This window comes from Rhineura floridana, chromosome 22, assembly GCF_030035675.1.
Source record: "Rhineura floridana isolate rRhiFlo1 chromosome 22, rRhiFlo1.hap2, whole genome shotgun sequence".
NCBI lineage: Eukaryota > Metazoa > Chordata > Lepidosauria > Squamata > Rhineuridae > Rhineura > Rhineura floridana.
Genome location: NC_084501.1, coordinates 16,634,205 through 16,652,922, shown reverse-complemented (window position 1 = coordinate 16,652,922; position 18,718 = coordinate 16,634,205). Strand labels below are relative to the sequence as shown.

Below are 18,718 nucleotides of genomic sequence, written 5' to 3'. Positions count from 1 at the left end.
GTGGTGGCGGGGGGGGGGGGAATGAAGCCCAGGTGGTCCCAACAGAAGGGAGGGTTTGGGGGATGGAAGATCCAGAAGCTCAGGAGAAGCAGGCGGGGGAAATGTTTGCTGCTTTTATAGGGCAGGGAGAAAGAGAGAGGAGGAGGAGATCTTTATGGAACACTTTGGGGATTGGTTTGAAGGAGGGAGTAGGAAGGGGGAGGAGTTCTCAAAACTGCGGCCTGTGGACTTCATTCCGGTGGTCTGTGGCACATCTGCATTAAATGTGCATTTAAATGATTTTTAGTTGCCTCTTTTTTTTTTTTGCTCCTTTTATTTCTCATGTTGCATTTTTATTGCATTGCCGTCTGTATCTGATGGAACGCAAACGGCAAGACGTAAAAGCAGCGGCAGAAATGCGGTTTAAAACCACGCGGCATCTAGCACTGTGCACTGTAATTGCTACAAGAGGCAGGAAAGTTGTTCAGTGGTCCACCGAGACCCCTGAACGGTTTTCCAGTGGGTGTGGGGGGAAGTTTGGGAACTCCTCCCCTAAGATGAGCTGAGGTCAGGGATGGTTCAGAGCCCTGTCTTGTGCCATAGGAAGGGGGCTGGGTATGCTTTGAGGGTTGGGGGCTTCGAGGAGCGCACTGCAGCGAGTGCCAACTGGGGGGTTGACCCACAAGCACTCAGCCCTGGGATGATGGGGGAGCAAGGCTTGCTCTGGCACGGTTGTGATTGTTGTGTCCAGCATTTGCCCTGCTCAGAGTAGACCTATTGAAATGGAAAGTTAGTCATGTCCATGAATTTCAATGGTTCTGCTGATCGGAGGACTAGCAGAGGATACAACCCTTAGATCAGGGAGGCAGCTAGCAAGGCAGAGATGGACCTTATGAACCAACCTGCTGTTTCCTCTACCTTTCCCTTGTCAAATCATCAGCATGCTTGTAACTAATAAAGGAGCTGGGGGTTTCGCTTCTGTTTCAGTGTGCAACAAGGAGGCCCGCCTCTGCAGGAAGGCGGCCTTCTGTGTTCTGACCGAGGCAGTAAATCTGTTCCTGGGCTGCTACCGTTTCAGGCTGCCAGGGGGTGGAGCAGGCGCTCACGACACTGAAAGTTGCCTCAGGTGGAATTGGAAACCCTCCCCACAGGCGGAAATCTAACATGCCAAGGTGAAGGGTCCTTCACCCTGAGATGCTAAGTTTCTGTGTGCAGGCCAGTGATGACAAGGACGATGATAATATTATTAAGCGACTTCCAAGACATGTGGGCCCCACAACTGAAATCCTGCAGCCCAGGGACAGGTTGAGCACCTCAGTGAGAAGCAGGCCTGAGTGCTCCATTTCGGCATATAAGCAGCATGTAAATGGATGACACCACGGAGAAGGGTTCTGTGCACATGCGTAGAGATGTGAAGGCCAGGGGGGGGAATGGCAAAATTGGAGTGAAACGGGTTTCTTTCCATTTTTTCCACATTTTTTTCCTGGAAAAAATTGAGGGGGGCGGGAATGGTTCCCTCCCATTTTTTTTCCTTTTGTTTTTTTTTTTCTGGGGAAAAAGGGGGAAAAAACCCAAAAAATGAGGAAAAACACCCATTTTCCCAGGGTTTTTCGCCTCCAGGGTCTTCTTCACTTCTCTTAGACATGCAGATCTTCTCTGCGCAGGGTATGTTTTGATGATCTGTATGGGGGAGCATCACGCAGACTCCGATCTGCCGTCTGTGATGGCACAGGCCGAGACCCAGGCTGACGGCATCAGCTAAAACAAAGGCCCGGGCACCTTCTCTCTGCCGATGCTGTGGCAAAGAAAATAAAAAGACTCGGGCGCGCCCAGCTCCGTGTCGGGAGGGAGCGAGCAGGTGCTTAAACGAACGCTGCTTTCCCTTTCAGACCACCCCGAGGCCCTTTCCTGCTTATTGCTCCAGCTGCGACGGGAGAAGTATGTATCCAAATTTCGTTGGCTGCTTTGCCTTCAGTGCTCTTGTAGCGGGGGGCGCTTTGCTGCTGGGCCATACCCCACCCCAAAAAAAATCGCTTGGGAAAACCCTTCAGAATGAGGGATGGGGACGGAGAGGGGAAAAGGAGATAGATAGATAGATAGATAGATAGATAGATAGATAGATAGATAGATAGATAGATAGATAGATAGATAGATAGATAGATAGATAGATAGATAGATAGATAGATAGATACTTGATCAGGGCTGTTTATAGTTTCCATAGGACACGTTTTAAAGCTGAGGCCCCCTGCCACACTTTGTACTCTCCTGGAGCATTTTGAATGTGTCCTTAAACTCTTGTTGATGCCTCTTGCTTGCCCAAATGTGAGTGTGTGGGTAGAAACTAGCCTACTCTACAAAGGTAGAGTTTACATCGGTTGCTCAGCCCACTTTTGCCTCTGGCCCCGCCCACCACTGGCATGCGGCCCCTGGAAGCTGGCCCAGAAGAGGGACACTGCCCTCGGGACTGAAAAAGCCTCCCCGCTCCTGTTCTCGATCCTCTGTATGTTTTTTCTCTTTAAAAAGCAAAAAAGTAAGTCGCTAGCCCTCATGGCTGCAGCAACAGGCTTCAAGTCATGTGGGCTGTGCCTTCTGTGACCTCTCGGAAGACGAGGGGAGCCTGAACAAGATTTTCAAGCAGGGGAAGCCAGGCAGGTTTTCAGTGTTTTGCCTTAAGGGCTATCCTCCCGCAAAGATGTAGTCAAGCTTCCTTCCAAGGAGCTCAATAGTTCCACTCCCCACAATTTATTTTCGCAACGACCCTGTGAGGTAGCCAAGACTGAGAAATGGCGACTGGCCTGAGGTCACCCAACGAGGCTCATAGCAGAGTGGAGTTTTGAACTTGGCTCTCCCCAGCCCTTCCCGGACTCTCCGGCCACCGCAGCACACTGTCCCGAGTCCTTTGTGTCTCACTTCCTCACGTGGGCCTCGACTGAAGTCCCTCCAGCTCTCTGAAGTCTAAACTGGTGGGGCGAAATGGGCCTTTGCTTCCCAGCTGTCTTATTTCTTCTGAGCTTTTTCCGTGCCTGCTGCTTCATCCTCGGGGACTTCCATGTCGATCCCTGTCTTGAACTGCCTCTGGCGGCTTTCTTCTCCGGGCACCCGTAGCTCGGTGGCAGAGCATCTGCTTTGCATGTAGACGGTCCCTGGTTCAGTCCCCAGTGGCATCTCCAGGTAGGGCTGCGGAAAAACTCCCTGCCTGAAGACCCTGGAGAGCCTCTGCCAGTCCGTGTGGACAGTACTGGTCTCGATGGACCAGCGATCTTACTGTGTTCCTATTTAAACATTTATATAAAGGCAGCGCTGAGGTGGGTCATGAACTTTCAGGGAGGTGGGGATGAGGGAGGAATTCAATCCAATTCACATTTGAAACCGAATCTACCAAATCCGCACTTTCTGAAACAATATGAGAATCGAAACACAGCCATCCTTCAAAATTTGTGCTGATCCAAATGTTGCCATGCAGTTCTCCAGCCCAGCGGTGTTTACAAAAATGCATATATTACGGGAAAGCGTGCGTGAAAGTGCACATATCAGTGGAAATAACATACAAGGATGCATTATGCGAAATTGCTTGCAAAAATGTGAACGGTAGTCAAAACGGCATACAGAAATGTGTGCGTGAGGAGAAATTCGCACTAAAATGCAGAAGAATTTTAAAAAAACAAACCAACTTGCAAATTGCTGCCGAAACGTGGAGTGCTGAATTTCCGGTTGGGAAAATGAGAAACAGACGGAACCGAAATGGGCCAATCCCTCCCTAACATGAAGGCTGATGTCCTTTAACATACCCAGTAGCGGACCGTGGAAGACTCGGTGGTAGAATATCTGCTTTGCACGCAGAAGGCCCAGTCCCCTGCTTTGAAACGTTGGAGAGCCGCTGCCAGCCTGTGTAGGCAATATTGAGCCAGATGAACCAAGATCTGCCTTGGTGTGGGGCAGCCTCCTGCCTCCCCCCCCCTGCCCTCAGGCTCTGTGTTCCTGTTCCTGATGCAATTTCTACCCATTGTAGGAAGAGCCGTCTGAGTCTTAACAGCTTTAATAAGCCCTGGCTTCGACACACGGCAGATCAGGATGGAAAATTAAAGCCATATTTCATTCCCCCCCCCCCGCCAAAAAAATAGCTCCCTGGCCTCATGCCAGCAATCTCCGCTCAATGCAATCAACCTTTTGGGCTGTGGACGGCGGCTGAATGAGTTACAGAGCTGGCAAAGGCTGGTGTGCGTTTAGAGGCTTGGCTCGCTGCAAGGCAGAGAGCCTGCACCGTTGCCATTGCAAAATGTCAATTGGCGATCCGAGCACCAGGGAAAGTGTTATCTCATTGCCAGGTTGACCTGAGACGACCCCTGTTCGAGCAGAGCTTCCAGTTGCCTCTGCGGTTGGAGCGGCTGTTAAGAGTGAGGCGAGACGCAGCCCACATGGGCTTAGAGGAAGCCGCAAGCTGAGCGGTCAAGTAGCGTTTGTGTCTTCTCCGACGGCCTGCACTGATTATTGTAGCCGAGGGGTGGGAAGCGCTGCAACAGGTCTTCTGCGTCTCCAGATGTGGATCCCTGAGAATTGCAGTTTTTCCCCCCCACGCAAGAGCATAGAAGAATCTGGTGCCAGCTCAAAAGCTGGAGCAGCTAACATTTTTTGTCCTGAGGGCCACATTTACCCCATGGGGGCCACGTACCAGTAGTGGGTGTGGCCACCCCACCTTCTCACACACAGCTCCCCCTTCTCAGTCAGCCTGTGTAGATCAGTTGGGGTGGTATGACCTCCCCTCCCAACTCATCAAATGATAGTCATCCCCATCAGAGTTCTGGGTTGGGCGGCGAGGTTTAAACATACCTGTATGAAGCAAGGAGATCTGCTGCCTGCTATTTGATTTAGCAATGGCTGCACTTATAACTAAGTTAGAGATGGCAGAATACAGAGTAAAAAGGCAAAGATTAGGAATAGCATACCTTGGCTTTTGCAGACGTGGTGGTGGTGAGTATATGAACATGAAAACAAATATCCAAACACTGTTGTTTACGATCCTAATAGTAATCGACCGTCAGTGTCCTGTGCACTTAAATTTTTTCATCTTTTTTGACACCAAAATCGGTGGGGTCTTGGATAGCCACAAAAATTGCTGGGGGAGGGGGGATCAGGACTCCATGGCAGAGTTTAGCCATATAAAAACTTAAATCTGTGATTAATAGACGCATCGTTCATGTGAAACGGTCAGCCCGCTTTTGCGGCCGCGAAGGGTTGCTTTGGAATGACGCTACGTCACAGCGTAGCATCGTTCCGGGAAATTGAGGGTGAGGCAAATGGCATCTGCATGTAGGAAGGGGCCGTACAGGCTTGTTATCTCTCTGCCTAATCTTCAAAAGGTGGAAGACGTCCCACCTCCAAATTCATATTTATTTATTATTTGATTGATATCCTGCCCTTCCTCCCAGCAGGAGTCCAGGGTGGCAAACAGAAATGCTAAAAACACTTTAAAACATCATAACAGCAGACCTTAAAATACATTAAAAGAAAACAACTTTAAAAACATTTTTTTAAAAAGCTTTAAAAACATCTTTTAAAGAACGGTTAAAAATATATTTTAAAAATACATATTAACAAGCAATTCTAACACAGACGCAGAATTGAAGAGTTGTGGTGCACTGGCATGCCCACGCACACACGGGTCTAGACCAAACAGAGGAGGCCTGCCTTACGCCGCATCAGAGCTGATGGTGCATCTGGCCCCTGGCTGGATGAAGGCAGGGCCTTTCTAGGGCCTTGGGCAGCCCCGCTAGTTTGGGCCGTCTGATGGCAAAGATATGTGTTCCCCTTAGAAGGCGATGGTGAGATGGTATGGCGCAATGAAGCCTGAAGGTCTAGTTAGTGCCAAAGACGTGTCCCATTAATGGGCAGAATGCACAAACGAAGCTGGGATCCAGTCAAAACTGTGAATGGCCCAGTCGTGACGGACGTGGGGCCCTAATGTCGTGCAGCCTACAGAAATGAGCCGGATCAAAGAGAGAGAGAGAGAGAGAGAGAGGGATGGGTTGGCACAGAGAGTGAAGGCTATACAACCCTATAAAATTAGAAGCTCTACACTTTGGGATCCCTGGAGGCATCTGAATTTGGCCGCTGTTGGCCACTGGAGTAGCTGGCTTCTTCTTTCAGTCTGGTCCAGTAGAGCTTTCTAAATACGTTCTCCAGACGGAGGCAAACCGGCTGCCAGAGCCTCTCTTTCCCAGCCACAGCCTGGGCGGCCTTCTTTCCTGGATGCCCAGCCAAATTTGCCCCCAAAACAGTGGCTAGCCCTCTGCTCCCTGCAGTCACTCACTAGTGTCCTTTGCTGCCACCAGCATTTCTTCTGCCCCTGACTCCGATCCACAGGGAGGCAGCGACATCCCGGCCTGACCCCTGCCAACTGCTCTGCAAAGAATGCTTTTATTTCTCTTCATGAAGGGCCTGGCAGGGGACAGGCGCTCTCTCTCTCTCTCTCTCTGACACACCCGAGGATGCTCTTAGCTGCTGTGCTGGAAGGCACTTCACGCTGCCGTTTGGGAAATTCCAGGCACCTCTCCTGCTGGGCTCTAATAGCACGGCATGCTGGGAAAACCCAGGCCTCCTTTTGAGGCTGGCTTGGACTGTGGAGCATGTAGAGCAGGATTTTATTTTTTTTAAGGCAGTCGCGTCGGGGCAGCTCCACGCGGCAGCTTAGCTGATTGTCCTCAGGGTCCAGATCAGCGATGTTGCCTCCCTCTGTGGCAGAAGTTGCAGCAGCGATAGGAATGACCAGGTGCCGGGACAGGGGGACCGCTAGGAACTTAAAAGTTCTCAAAGGCCTGTTAGGTTGTTAGCAAGGATTCAGAACTAGGGCTGCTACAGCACCCCCTTGTGGGCAACCAGTCTTCAGGTCGAATCATGGAATAGTAGAGTTGGAAGGGGCCTGCAAGGCCATCAAATCCAACCCCCTGCTCAATGCAGGAATCTAAATTAAAGCAGACCCTACGGGTGGCTGTCCAGCTGCCTCTCAAATGCCTCCAGGGTTGGAGAGTAAATTGAGCCCATTATTCCATGTCCTCTACTTCAAGTACTTCAAAGGTTGTCACACAGAGGAGGGCCTCGATCTCTTCTCGATCGTCCCAGAGTGCAGGACACGGAATAATGGGCTTAAGTTATAAGAAGCCAGAGTTTGGCTGAACATCAGAAAAAACTTCCTAACTGTTAGAGCGCTACTAGAACCAATGACCCAGGGAGTTGGTGGGCTCTCCAACGCTGGAGGCCTTCAAGAGGCAGCTGGATAGTTACCTGTCAGGGATGCTTTAAGCTGGATTCCTGCGTTGATGACCTTATTATAGGCCCCTTCCACCTCTACTGTTCTATGAGTCTAGGATCCAGGAGGCCACATGCCAGTGGTGGGCGGGGCCAGAGACAAAAGTGGGTGGAGCAACTATTGTGAATTTCACCTTTGTCCGCTAGGCAAGTTTTGACACACACACACACACACCTCTCTATCTTTCATCCAGGCAAGCAAGTGTCCCAGGAAACATCCCAGTCAGGCAAAAAACGGGGTGTGAAGCAGAGCCGGCGAGAGGTGTGGACCAGGGAGAGTCCTGGGGGCCAGACAGGGGGGCCTGAAGGGCCACATATGAGCCCCGGCCCTGAGGTTCCCCATCCCTGAGTAGACTGTAAAACTAACACACACACACCCTTACAGCACTGGGCTCCTACCTTCCTCAAGTTTGCTTGCCCTTTTTCAAGACAGCAGCAGCAATAATCAGCATTGTGTTCTGCCACAGGCCAAGCGAAGACATGGTGAAGATGGTGCTGAGCCGGCCGTGCCACCCGGACGACCAGTTCACCACCAGCATCCTCCGGCACTGGTGCATCAAACACGACGACCTCTTGGCGGAGCACATCAAGTCCCTCCTGATCAAGAACAACAGCCTGCCCCGAAAACGCCAAAGGTGAGGCCGGCTGGGGCAAGGACAGGCAGGGGAGGGAGGAGGAGGCGGCGGCATGTGTTGCTTCAGCCGGGGGCGGGCAGAAGATAAACCAGGATCTACGTACTCGTAGATCTCTTTTATTTATTTATTTATTTATTTATTTATTTATTTATATACCGCCCCATAGCCAAAGCTCCCTGGGTGGTTTACAGTAACTAAAAACATTAAAAACAAATATACAAATTTAAAACACATATTTTAAAAACAATTTCAAACACAATTTAAACATTTAAAACAATTTAGAAACACATGCTAATATGCCTGGGAGAAGAGGAAAGTCTTGACCTGGCGCCGAAAAGATAACAGTGTTGGCGCCAGGCGCACCTCGTCAGAAGAATCATTCCATCATTTGGGGGCCACCACTGAGAAGGCCCTCTCCCTTGTTGCCATCCTCTTGAGCTGGTAGAAGGAAAGTTCTCCACGCGGCTAGGCTATGGACTTTGCTCCCAGAAGAGGCAGTGATGGCCACCACCCTGGATGGCTGTACGAGAGGACTGGGCAAATTTCATGGCTAGCGGTGGCTACTAGCCAGGTTCATGGAGGGGCAGCTGTCAATGGCTGCTAGCCCTGATGGCTATATTATGCCTTCACTGTCAGGGGCGATATGTCCCTGAATACCAGTTGCTGGGAGTCACAAGTGGGGAGAGTTTATTTATTTATTTTATTTATTTATTATTTGGTTTATATCCTGCCCTTCCTCCCAACAGGAGAGTTGCTGCTGCCCTCAGGTGGGTTTCCTATTGGGGCATTTGGCTGGCCCCTGTGACACCAGGAGGCTGGACTACATGGGCTTCCCTTGGCCCGATCCAGCAGCTGCGCTCTTCTTACCGTTGTTACGTTGCGCGTGATTTTGAAATGGATTGGCCAGGGCTTCCAACTCCCACATAGTTCAACCACTAGCTAGAACGAGGCTGCTGCTTCCACCTAAATAAAGCTGGTTAAATGAAAAAAAAATGTACACATATACCACGTGCCGAGTTCAGTTCAAGCAATGAAAACAAATTCCCAGGCACAGAATGTGTTCAAGGGCACCCTGTTCTTTAATTCTGTATCTTTTGCACCCATTTGCTGACTGGTTAGTAGGTCTTGAGCTTCTAGTAACCCAAAGGTCACCCAGCGAGCTTTGACTCTGCATTGCTGTTAAGGTTTCCCCTGATGCTACCCCCACATTTTCCCCCCTTACATCATAAGGACTAGAAACTTGCTCTATTTTTACATCTTTATTGAAAGCTGTGAACATGATGAGTACACCTGGGCAGTGGATGTGACCCCCCCCTCCAAAGGCAGCTGCCGGCTCCCCCCTGGCCACCCCTGAACCCCTCCCCACAGACAAAACGGCACCTTCCATCGCCGGTCATGTCTGTGTTTTCCTTTTCGTTTCATCAACTTAGTCAGAGAGAGGAAGAGCAGCAAACTGCTTGTTTTCCTTCTCCTAATTGGACCCGCTTCCCTAAGCCATCTCCACATCTGCCTTGCAAACTCAGGACAATTTATCTGGGAGCTTTCCCCCCGGGGGTGGCTCAGTGACTGACAAGTGCTGTGCCAGCCACCCAAGACCAATTAGAGCCAAATGGAAGCTGCGGGTGGAAGAAGCTGTTTGTACTACTGGAGGAGATTTCGCCAGCCTTGAGGGCAGTTCTCTTCGGTTCCTACAGGAGCGGGGAGGGTTCAGACTTGGAGGCGCGCACACACCTCCCCTCTGGGAATTCAGATCTGTTTCTGACCTCTGCCATTGCGGGCGGACCCGGTTTGTCAGCTGGAGCCCTGTACCAGGGCTTTACAGAGGATAAAGCTGTCAGCGGCTACTTCATGGGAGAATAAGGCTATCAATGGCTACTAGCCAGGGTGGCTGTGTGCTCTGCCGCTGTAGTCAGAGGCAGTGTGATCTGGAAACCAGTTTCCGGAAGCCGCAGCAGGAAGGGACAGCTGCTCTTGCGCTCAGGTCCTGCTTGCGGTCTTCCAGTGGGCACCTGGTTGGCCACTGCAGCAATAGGATGCTGGACTAGATGGGCCACTGGCCTGATCCAGCATGGCTGTCCTATTGTTCTCACCAGCTGCTGCCGCTGCCGTCTCGTAGGGACGGCTCTTGAGATCGCCCTTCTGTTTCCCCACACAGTCTGAAGGAAGCCCTTTTTTCTCGATTCATCCAGAAGAGCCCTCTGAACTCGCTCTTCCACTCACCTCCTCGAGTGAAGCTTGTCTGCTCAGAGCACGGAATTTTTGCCCTGATCTTTGGACAGATTCAGAGGGTCTCCTTTAAAAAGGGGAGGGGCAGAACCACACAAAAATCTAAATTCTGTCCATAAATTAGAAAGAGAGAGAGAGAGAGAGACGATGCATAACTTTTGAAAAACTAGGAGGGTTCCTGAGTCCTAGCTCAGTCACAGAGTATCTTTCTTGCATGCAGAAGGTCCCATGTTCAATCTCCAGCATCTCCAGATATAGCTGGGAGAGACACACACCCCCCGGCCTGGAACCCTGGAGAGCCGCTGCCTGTCAGTGTCGACAGCACTGGGCTAGATCGACCAGTGGGTCTGACTCTGTATAAGGCAGCTTCCTGCATTCCTGTGTTGTTACTTGTTTTATTTGGGGGCCAAAGACTTCAGCTGAAAATTGGGAGAGGCCAACGCAGCAGCCCTGCCAGGGTCAAAAGACAGGCTGTAAATACTTTTGAATAAGTAATTTGGCCGGGGAGGGGGGGGACTTCAGCAGGCCACATGTTTTCCATGTGGGTGAGGCGGACGAGTGCAGAATGTTACACTGGACTCAGAATTCCATTTCCTGAGAATCTCGTTGCAGAAAGAAAGAAAAGCAAGTTTTACTGCAGAAATCTTGGTTTTATTTTTAAAGGCGGGGGTTGAAGTGGGCCCCCACAATACTGGGCTAAGTGGACCTGACTGTCCACCCGGGTATGTGGCAGCTTCCTTTGTTTGGAGGGAGAAAGGCTACAGTGTGTTAGCAGAGCATCTCCTCTGCCGGCGCAGGGCTTCTTCCGATATTCCTAGTGCTCACAGCGAGGGATTTGCCAAGGCAGAGACCCGCTCAGCCGCCGCACGTGGTCTTTTCTTTGGAAAGCAAGAGCACGGAAGACATCTAGTGGCTGCTCCTGAGCATCAGAGCTGACGGGCTGGATCAGCGCTTATTAAGGCCACCTTCACACTGTACATTTATTCCACTATTATCCCACTTTAAACAGTTGTGGTTTCCCCCAAAGAATCCTGGGAAGTGTAGTTTGTGAAGGGTGCTGAGAGTTGCTAGGAGACCCCTATTCTCCTCACAGAGCTGCAATTCCCCGAGTAGTTTAACAGTCAGTCCTTTTTCCCAGAGAACTCTGGGAATTGCCAGCCTGTAAGGGGACGATGGCTTTCCTAACAACTCTCAGTATCCTTCACAAACTACACTTCCCTGAATTCTTTGGGGGAAACCATGACTGTTTAAAATGGAATAATAATGGAATAAATGTACAGTGTGAAGGTGGCCTTAGAAATGAACGTTGATGCCCCTTTCCCAAAGCTGCTGAAAAGACAGAATGGCTAGCGGGAAATGCACAGATTTAAGTTGCAAAGCAGATAACGCCAAGGAACGGGACAGTGGCTGCAGTCCGCTGGTAATTTCCGGTCCAATGCGTCTAGCACCTGGCCTCAAAGCCAGCAAGGGAGTGTTGTTGCCGTGCGCCTTTTTGTGGTCTCGGGGCAAGTTCTGTTGCAGCTGCAGGGCCGCCCCTCAGAGTCCTGGGGGTGTTGCAAGGGTGGGCTCGTGGAGCACAGGCCCCAAATGTTTTCCTAAGTGCCCCAGGTTTTTTCCGGGTGAAACAAAAGCTGCCTTATAGGCAAGCCGTTTGCCCATCTAGCTCAGTATTGCCTACACTGACTGGCAGCAACTCTCCAGGATTTTGGGCAAGGGACAACCCTACCTGGAGATGCCAGGGGACCTTCCGCATGGAAGGCAGATGCTGTGTTACCGAGGTACGGCTACTTGGCAAATTTGGGGGAAATGGAATTGGGTGGACGGCGCCCTGGATTTCTAGGTTGGATGTTTAATTTGGGGAAATAAATTAATTCAAGATGACTTTATCTACAGATGATCATGGGGGCAGGGGGGTAGTGAATGGAAGCAACTGAAAGGGGAATTGAGTTGAGAACATAACAAGAGGCCTTCAGCTGGATCAGGCCAGTCAGTGGCCCATCTAGTCCAACTGTTCTCACCGTGGCCAATCAGATTCCACTGGGAAGCCCACAGGCAGGGCATGAAGGCAAGAGCCCTCCCTTACGCATGAGGACACCAGAAGAGCCCTGCTGGATCAAGCCAATGGCCCATCTAGTCCAGCCTCCTGTTCTCACCGTGGCCAACCAGTCGCCCCTTTGGGAAACCTGCAAGCAGGACCTGAGCACAAGAGCAACTTTCCCCTCCTGGGGTTTCCAGCAGTTGGTATTCAGAAGCATCCTACCCCCGACAGTGGAGGGGGAATGTAGCCACTGACAGCATTGTGTTCTGTGAGTTTGTCTAATCCTATAAGAACAGCCCTGCTGGATCAGGCCGTGGATCATGGAACAGGAGTGCCACCCACCCACCCTAAATAGGGGCCCCTCTGGGCCGCAAGGGCCCCTAGTCAGGGCCCAGCCTGGCTGCCATCTGGCACCGGCCCTGCTGTGAGCCCATGCCCTGAATCTTTTAAAGTAACTAGCGACTACCCAGAGTGATGGAATGAGAAAGAGGCCTTGATTGGAAGAGCACAACTGAGGAGGTGGTGGTGGGATGATGGGAGAGGGGCTAGGGGGACCCAAGGGACTTTGTTGTAGCCCAATGAAATCAGACTAACTGGACACCACCCTTCAAACCCATGTCCTCATGAGGGCTAGACACCTGGTGTGTGTGTTTTAACTGGGAAGAGGAAAAAAAGCAAGCGGCGATTCCCAGGGCTCCAAGCTCTGACTGCACCCAGCGTTTCATGTGCAACATTAGAAGACTGAAGAGCCCTTCTAATAAATTACCCTTCTCTCTCTTTGTCTCTCTGCTGGCAGCCTGCGCAGTTCCAGCAGCAAACTCGCCCAGCTGACCTTGGAGCAGATCCTGGAACATCTGGACAACTTGCGCTTGAACCTCACCAACACCAAACAGAACTGTACGTACAGCCCCTTTGGGGAAGAGGCCTTAGCTCAGCAGAAGAGCTTCTGTTTTGGCATGCAGAAGGTCCCTGGTTCGATCCCTGACATCTCCAGTCAGGTCTGGGACTGACCCCTCTCTGAAATTCTGGAGCTGCTACCAGTCCGTGTAGACACTACTTAGGCAGATGGACCAGCCGTCTTAACTTCCTATGGAAGCTTCCGATGTTCTTATGTTGTCAGCCCTTTATTTGAAACCATGAGGACTGGAGCCTTGCTTTGTTTGGAAGGGCCGTAGCTCAGAGTCAGAGCATTTGATTTGCGCGCGAAAGGTCCCTGGTTTTGATCCCCAGCCTCTCCAGTCAGGGCTAGGAGTGTTCCCCAGTCTGAAATCCCAGAGAGCTGCTGCCAACCATGTATAGATGATACTGAGCTTGGCGGACCAACAGTCTGGATCAGTGGAACACAGCTTCCTACATTCCCGTGCACGTGTGTTGACTCAGCTTAAAAATCATCCCACGGTGCTCTAGCAGGTGAACGTTACAAGAAATATGAAGCCGCCGTGTGTTGCTTTATTTTGTTACTACATTGGTGCCCCTCTTCCCTTCTGCTTCCCTGGCAGTTTTCAGCCAAACCCCGATCCTTCAGGCCCTTCAACACGTCCAGGCCAGCTGTGACGAAGCTCACAAGATGAAGTAAGTGCCTATTCCCCCCCCCCAAAAAATATCTCTCTCTCAATCTGCATTTGCAGAGGGCTGGGAAAGGCGTTTTGTACTGCCATACAGGGCTCAGGAAGCGGGTTATCATCTTCTTTTGAAGAGAGACACAGAGAGGTTGCCTGGAAAGCCTCGCCCTGCGAGCTAAGCAGAGGTTTTGTTGTATAGTGGAGAAAGGGAGAATGGAGAGAGCACAGCTGGCGGCTCCATGTCAGTGGGGCAGTGGAATCCACTCCGGGGTTCAGTCCGCACTTTCAAGGGCTTTCAGCACCTTGGACAGCTCCTTGAAAGTTTGGACTGTACTGTACTGCCTTCAAGTCGATTCCGACGTATGGCGACCCGATGAATCAGGTTTTCATGAGGCTGAGAGGCAATGACTGGCCCAAGGTCACCCAGTGAGCTTCATGGCTATGTGGGGATTCGAACCCTGGTCTCCCAGGTCATAGTCCAACAAGGATTCCTCTGCCCCCACTGACATGGAGTCACCAGCCTCGACTGCAGCTGGCATGTCTCCCCCACCCCTGCCCCCCTCCCGCAAGCATCGGCAAGGACAGCACCACGCCCACAAGCCCTGGGGCCGCCTGGGCCCACTTGTTGCCTGTTCAGCTACCCTCTCCGAGCGAGCGAGCCGGGAAAAGGAGCTGTGATCTTCCTCGCACGCCTTGTCCTCTTCCGCCCGTCCTGGGAGTTGGTGGGAGTTGGTGCAAATTGGGCCCAGGAGGAGAGGCCAGTTGCAACTGTGATATGGAGGAGGCTGGAGCTGGTGGGGAGTGGGGCTCATGGAGAGAGTGTCTTGCCCCAAAGTCTCCACATCCCCACCCCCCTACAAACAAAGATGCCGGAGCTGGTTTTGGGCACAGAGCTGCCTGTGCGGCTCTGATCACCCTCGTGAAACTCCCCTTCCAGGTTCAGCGACCTCTTCTCCCTGGCCGAAGAGTACGAAGACTCCTCCAGCAAGCCTCCAAAGAGCCGCCGGAAAGCCACCATCTCCAGTCCCCGCAGCCGGAAGAATGCGGCTCAACCAGCCAACAACGAAGATGAGTCCGCCTCCAGCAGCGCCTCTGTGAGTGGGAAGGTTTGCAGCCGGGATTCCGTGGCCCTCCAGGGGTGCCCGGACTCCGTCTCCCATCAGCCCCAGCTAGCGTGGCCCAAGGGGCCAGGGATGATGGGACGCGTAGTCCAGGGACATCTTGGTGGGACCCAGCTTCCCCATCTGACATCGGCAGCGGTACAGTCGGGCAGTTTTAGACTCTGGACTTAATGGTGTTATGGGAAGGGGGGGCTGTTTAGATCAGGGGTGAGGAAACATTTTGGGCTGTGGGACTCCCATCAGCCCAACCAACGGTTCAGTGACGATGGGAGCGGCAGTCTAGCAACATCTGGGAGGGCCGCAGGTCACCTGCCCTTTGTTTTCGTCCTAAGGGACTCCGGAGCAATGGAGGATAAAGTATTTTGGTGGCTGGAAGAGGAGGCTGGCACTGAGAGGGTGCTTGGGTTGAAAAGGGTCTGTGGGATGGTGGGGGAGAGGCAGTTCCAGAAGCTCTGTTCTACAAAGCCCTTCTCGAGTGTCCTTGAACTGGCGATAAACGCCTCTTACTGAATAGAGAGAGGGCTGTGTCTCCGCACGGCACGTATAGAAACCTCTGACTTTTGCCTGGCTGGAATGTAGACTACAAAGGTAAGAATCGCTCCGCCCACTTTTGCCTCTCGCCCCACCCACCCACCACTGGCAAGCGGCCCCCGGAAGGTTGCTTGTGAGGGAATGCGGCCCTCGGGCTGGAAACAGTTCCCTTGCTGCTGAAATAAACTTTCCTTTGCCCTTAGGAGGAGGAAGACACAAAACCCAAACCAACGAAGCGGAAGCGAAAAGGCTCTTCGGCAGTGGGCTCGGACAGTGACTGAGGAAGGGGGGCGGGGGGCTTTGGCAGTGCAGCGTGCCCTCCCGCCCCCCAGTCTGTCCCGTTGCTAGTGGCTCCCGGGGGTGACCACAGCGGCGGCAGAACGCTGATCCAGAGCAGCTGGACGGAGTGGCCATCCACAGCAAGGACAGTTCTCCAGAGAGATGCGTTGGCGGGACGTTGAATGCTCAGACACCCCCTTTCCCAAGCCCCAGCACCACCTATGCCTCTGCCCCCCCTCCCTGTATCTGCGATCCATGCCCCACCCCCAGGCATCGCCGTCCATCCTTGGCCTGTCCACCGTTTTCTACAGCGGCAGCAAGAGAAAAGGCGGTTTTCCTTCTCGTGCCTGTCCACGCAGGTGATCTCGATGACGTGGGCCATCTCATCCAGGAGGAGCTATGTGGGGAAGCAATGCAGGGCCAGAGAGAGACTGTATCTGAGTCTGCCACCCCTCTCTGCTCCGAAATGTAAATAAATGGTGTGAACCAGCATGATAGCTCCCATTAGTGCTTCCTGCGAGGGAGAGCCGGGAATCAGGCTGAGGTTGGGGAGTGGACATGTGAGGAGGGGGCTTATCTTGTGGGGGGAGGGCTGCCTTGTCGGGTGTGACTTGTTCCTCACATCCCTGTTTTTTTCCACCGCACCAAATACCCTTCCCCCCAAAAAAACTTGTCATGTGTTTGATCTCCGCAAAGATCTTTGCCGTTTTCTCCTTGCAGAGAACATTCTGGTTAATTACCCCAAATCCTCCATTGCTCCTTCCCATCCCACTCCCTAGGTGTGCGTGGGAGGGGGGAGGGAAGGGCTCTGCTATATGTGGCCTCCTTGCCCCTCCCCATCCAACATCAGCCGGAGAAGTCTTGGTGCCCTGTTCCCGTCGCGGTCGTCTCCCCCCCCCATACAACCACCACTAGGCCATCGGCACAAAGGGACCCCGAAGTCCTCCTGGCCAGCTTTGAGAAGCGGCTTCTCTTCCCGTAATGCCCTCTCTTTTGTAGGGGGGAAGAAGTGGGAAAGGGTGGAGAGGAACAGCTGACCCAGCGACACGCAAGCGAGATGAGATGGTAGTTATATTTTTAATTCCCCGCCTACCCACCGAGAGATTATCATTTTTAAGTGGTTTTTAAAAGAGACAATAAAAACTGTCAACATGTTTTTTGTAAAAGTTCACCTGTTTTTGACTCGTGTTTGTGTACTAGGCTGTGAGTGTGTGTGATGGAAATCTAGGCAAACGTGGGGATTATGCTTCCGTCAGACCCACTGGAGTCCCCCAACCCCCACAGGTCTTCAGTCGGTGAGTCAAGGAAGCTGCGCTGAGATGGCTCGCACAACCTTCCTTTGTGGAGCGAGAAGGAAAGAGAAGGGCAGATGCAGAAATATCGGGGGCTGGGGAAAGAAAATCAGGTTGCGTGCTTTGTAAATTTATGTTTTAATTAGTTAATTAATTAATTTCCAGCCCACCTTTCATCCATAGATCCCATGGCATGGTGAAATAACAAATTGTAAAACACCCATTGCATAAAAATCAGTTACATTTGGGGTCCCTAATCTTTTTCGGCTGGGGGCAAAAATTTGGGAAACTGTTGTGGCCACCACAAAACACCCATTTCACCGGGAGGGGGGTACCCATCAATGCTTGGAATTCCCCCCAAAGGAGCAAAATACACCAAACAAAATACAGACCCCTCCCCCAAAAGAGCAGGCAATCCTCTCCCTCCTGCAACTGAAACAACAAAAAGCATTTTAAAAAACACATTGGGAGGGGCAGGGGACCTTGGGCATATCAAGGGGGGGGGTCCTGAGGGTTCCATGGTGCTCACAGGTGCCTGGTTGGAGACCCCAGAATGAAAACAATCAAAATAACCAGCACAAGGAATATACAGTAAAACAACACAGAGACTGCCCACCTTTCAACACTCTCAAGTGGACTATGTACCTTCCACCAAAATAAAAATCAAATAACCTGCAAAGGCCTGGGCAAACTATTTTGTTGTGGGATTTTTGCCTGGAGTGCTGAAATACCACAAGTGTCTGGGAGGGCGTTCTGCAAAGAGGGAGCCACCCCAGCGAAGGCCCTTTCTTGTGTCACCGCGTAGCGAATGTCTGCTGCCGAGGGGACACAGGGAAGAGCCCCCTCTGGAGATCTTGGGACACAGGCAGACTCACCCAAGGAAAGGCGAGGTAGTTGGGTCTCTGCTGTCCCTGTGGGTTTAGGGGCCAAGGATTAGTGGAAGGCTACTGTGACATCCACAAGAGTTGTCGCAATAGCACTGTGTGTGTGTGTATTTGTAAGGGTTTGGTCCAGCATAGAGGAATCTGGGTTTGGGCCTGGCTTCCAATCTTGTCTCGGCTACCCTCAAACCCCATCAGCAGCTTACTAAGAGTTTTGGTTATCAATAAATGAGGCAACAAAACAAAAGAGGAAGAACGCTACGATAGGCAATTTTAGAACAAAGCCTACATTTTAAAACCGACATTTTACATCATCAGTTTTGGGTGGGACAAAACTGTTGGTTGCGCGGAGGGTTGGGAGTTCAAATAATTGTGTTTCTGCCCTTAAGGGGCCTGGGCCTCCCTGGGGGGACTGGAAACAGACAGATGCTCTTTCTGCCGGATAAGTAAAAAGATGGGGTGCAAGTTGGGAAGCAAGATGAGATCCGCGATGCAGTGGATACGTCTAGTCCTCTTGTGGGGAACTCTCGGCCTTCTAGATGTTGCTGGACTACAACTCCCATCATCCCTGACAGTTGGCCATGCTGGCTGGGGCTGATGGGAGTTGGGGTTCAGCGAAGGCTGCAAGGTTCCCTATCTCTTTTTTAATTGATTTTTTAAATTGCAATTTCATTAAAGGGAAGGGGACAAACAATAAAGGAAAGGGGCCCCATCAGCTCACATTAATAGTACATTTAAACATCAAAACATTTGTTTTACTTTACACACATAAATCAATATATGACATCCAAATATATATCCGGGCGAGGTTGGTATTTATAGAAAGCACACTCAAATGTAGCATTGTGGTCATCAAACCATTGCATAATAGT

General features: G+C 51.5%; 1 protein-coding gene across 1 annotated transcript in view; it reads left to right on the top strand.

The window, feature by feature from the left end:
• Positions 1–16,819, top strand: part of INTS3 (integrator complex subunit 3) — an 83,705-nt gene extending 66,886 nt beyond the window's left edge. Inside the window, exons 25-30 of the mRNA XM_061606183.1 lie at positions 1,869–1,917; positions 7,749–7,916; positions 12,977–13,077; positions 13,680–13,752; positions 14,680–14,836; positions 15,598–16,819. Of these exons, the coding sequence (XP_061462167.1) occupies positions 1,869–1,917; positions 7,749–7,916; positions 12,977–13,077; positions 13,680–13,752; positions 14,680–14,836; positions 15,598–15,675 (626 nt within the window). The 3' untranslated portion in view covers positions 15,676–16,819. The remainder of the gene's footprint in view (positions 1–1,868; positions 1,918–7,748; positions 7,917–12,976; positions 13,078–13,679; positions 13,753–14,679; positions 14,837–15,597) is intronic.
• Positions 16,820–18,718: the final 1,899 nt, after the last annotated feature.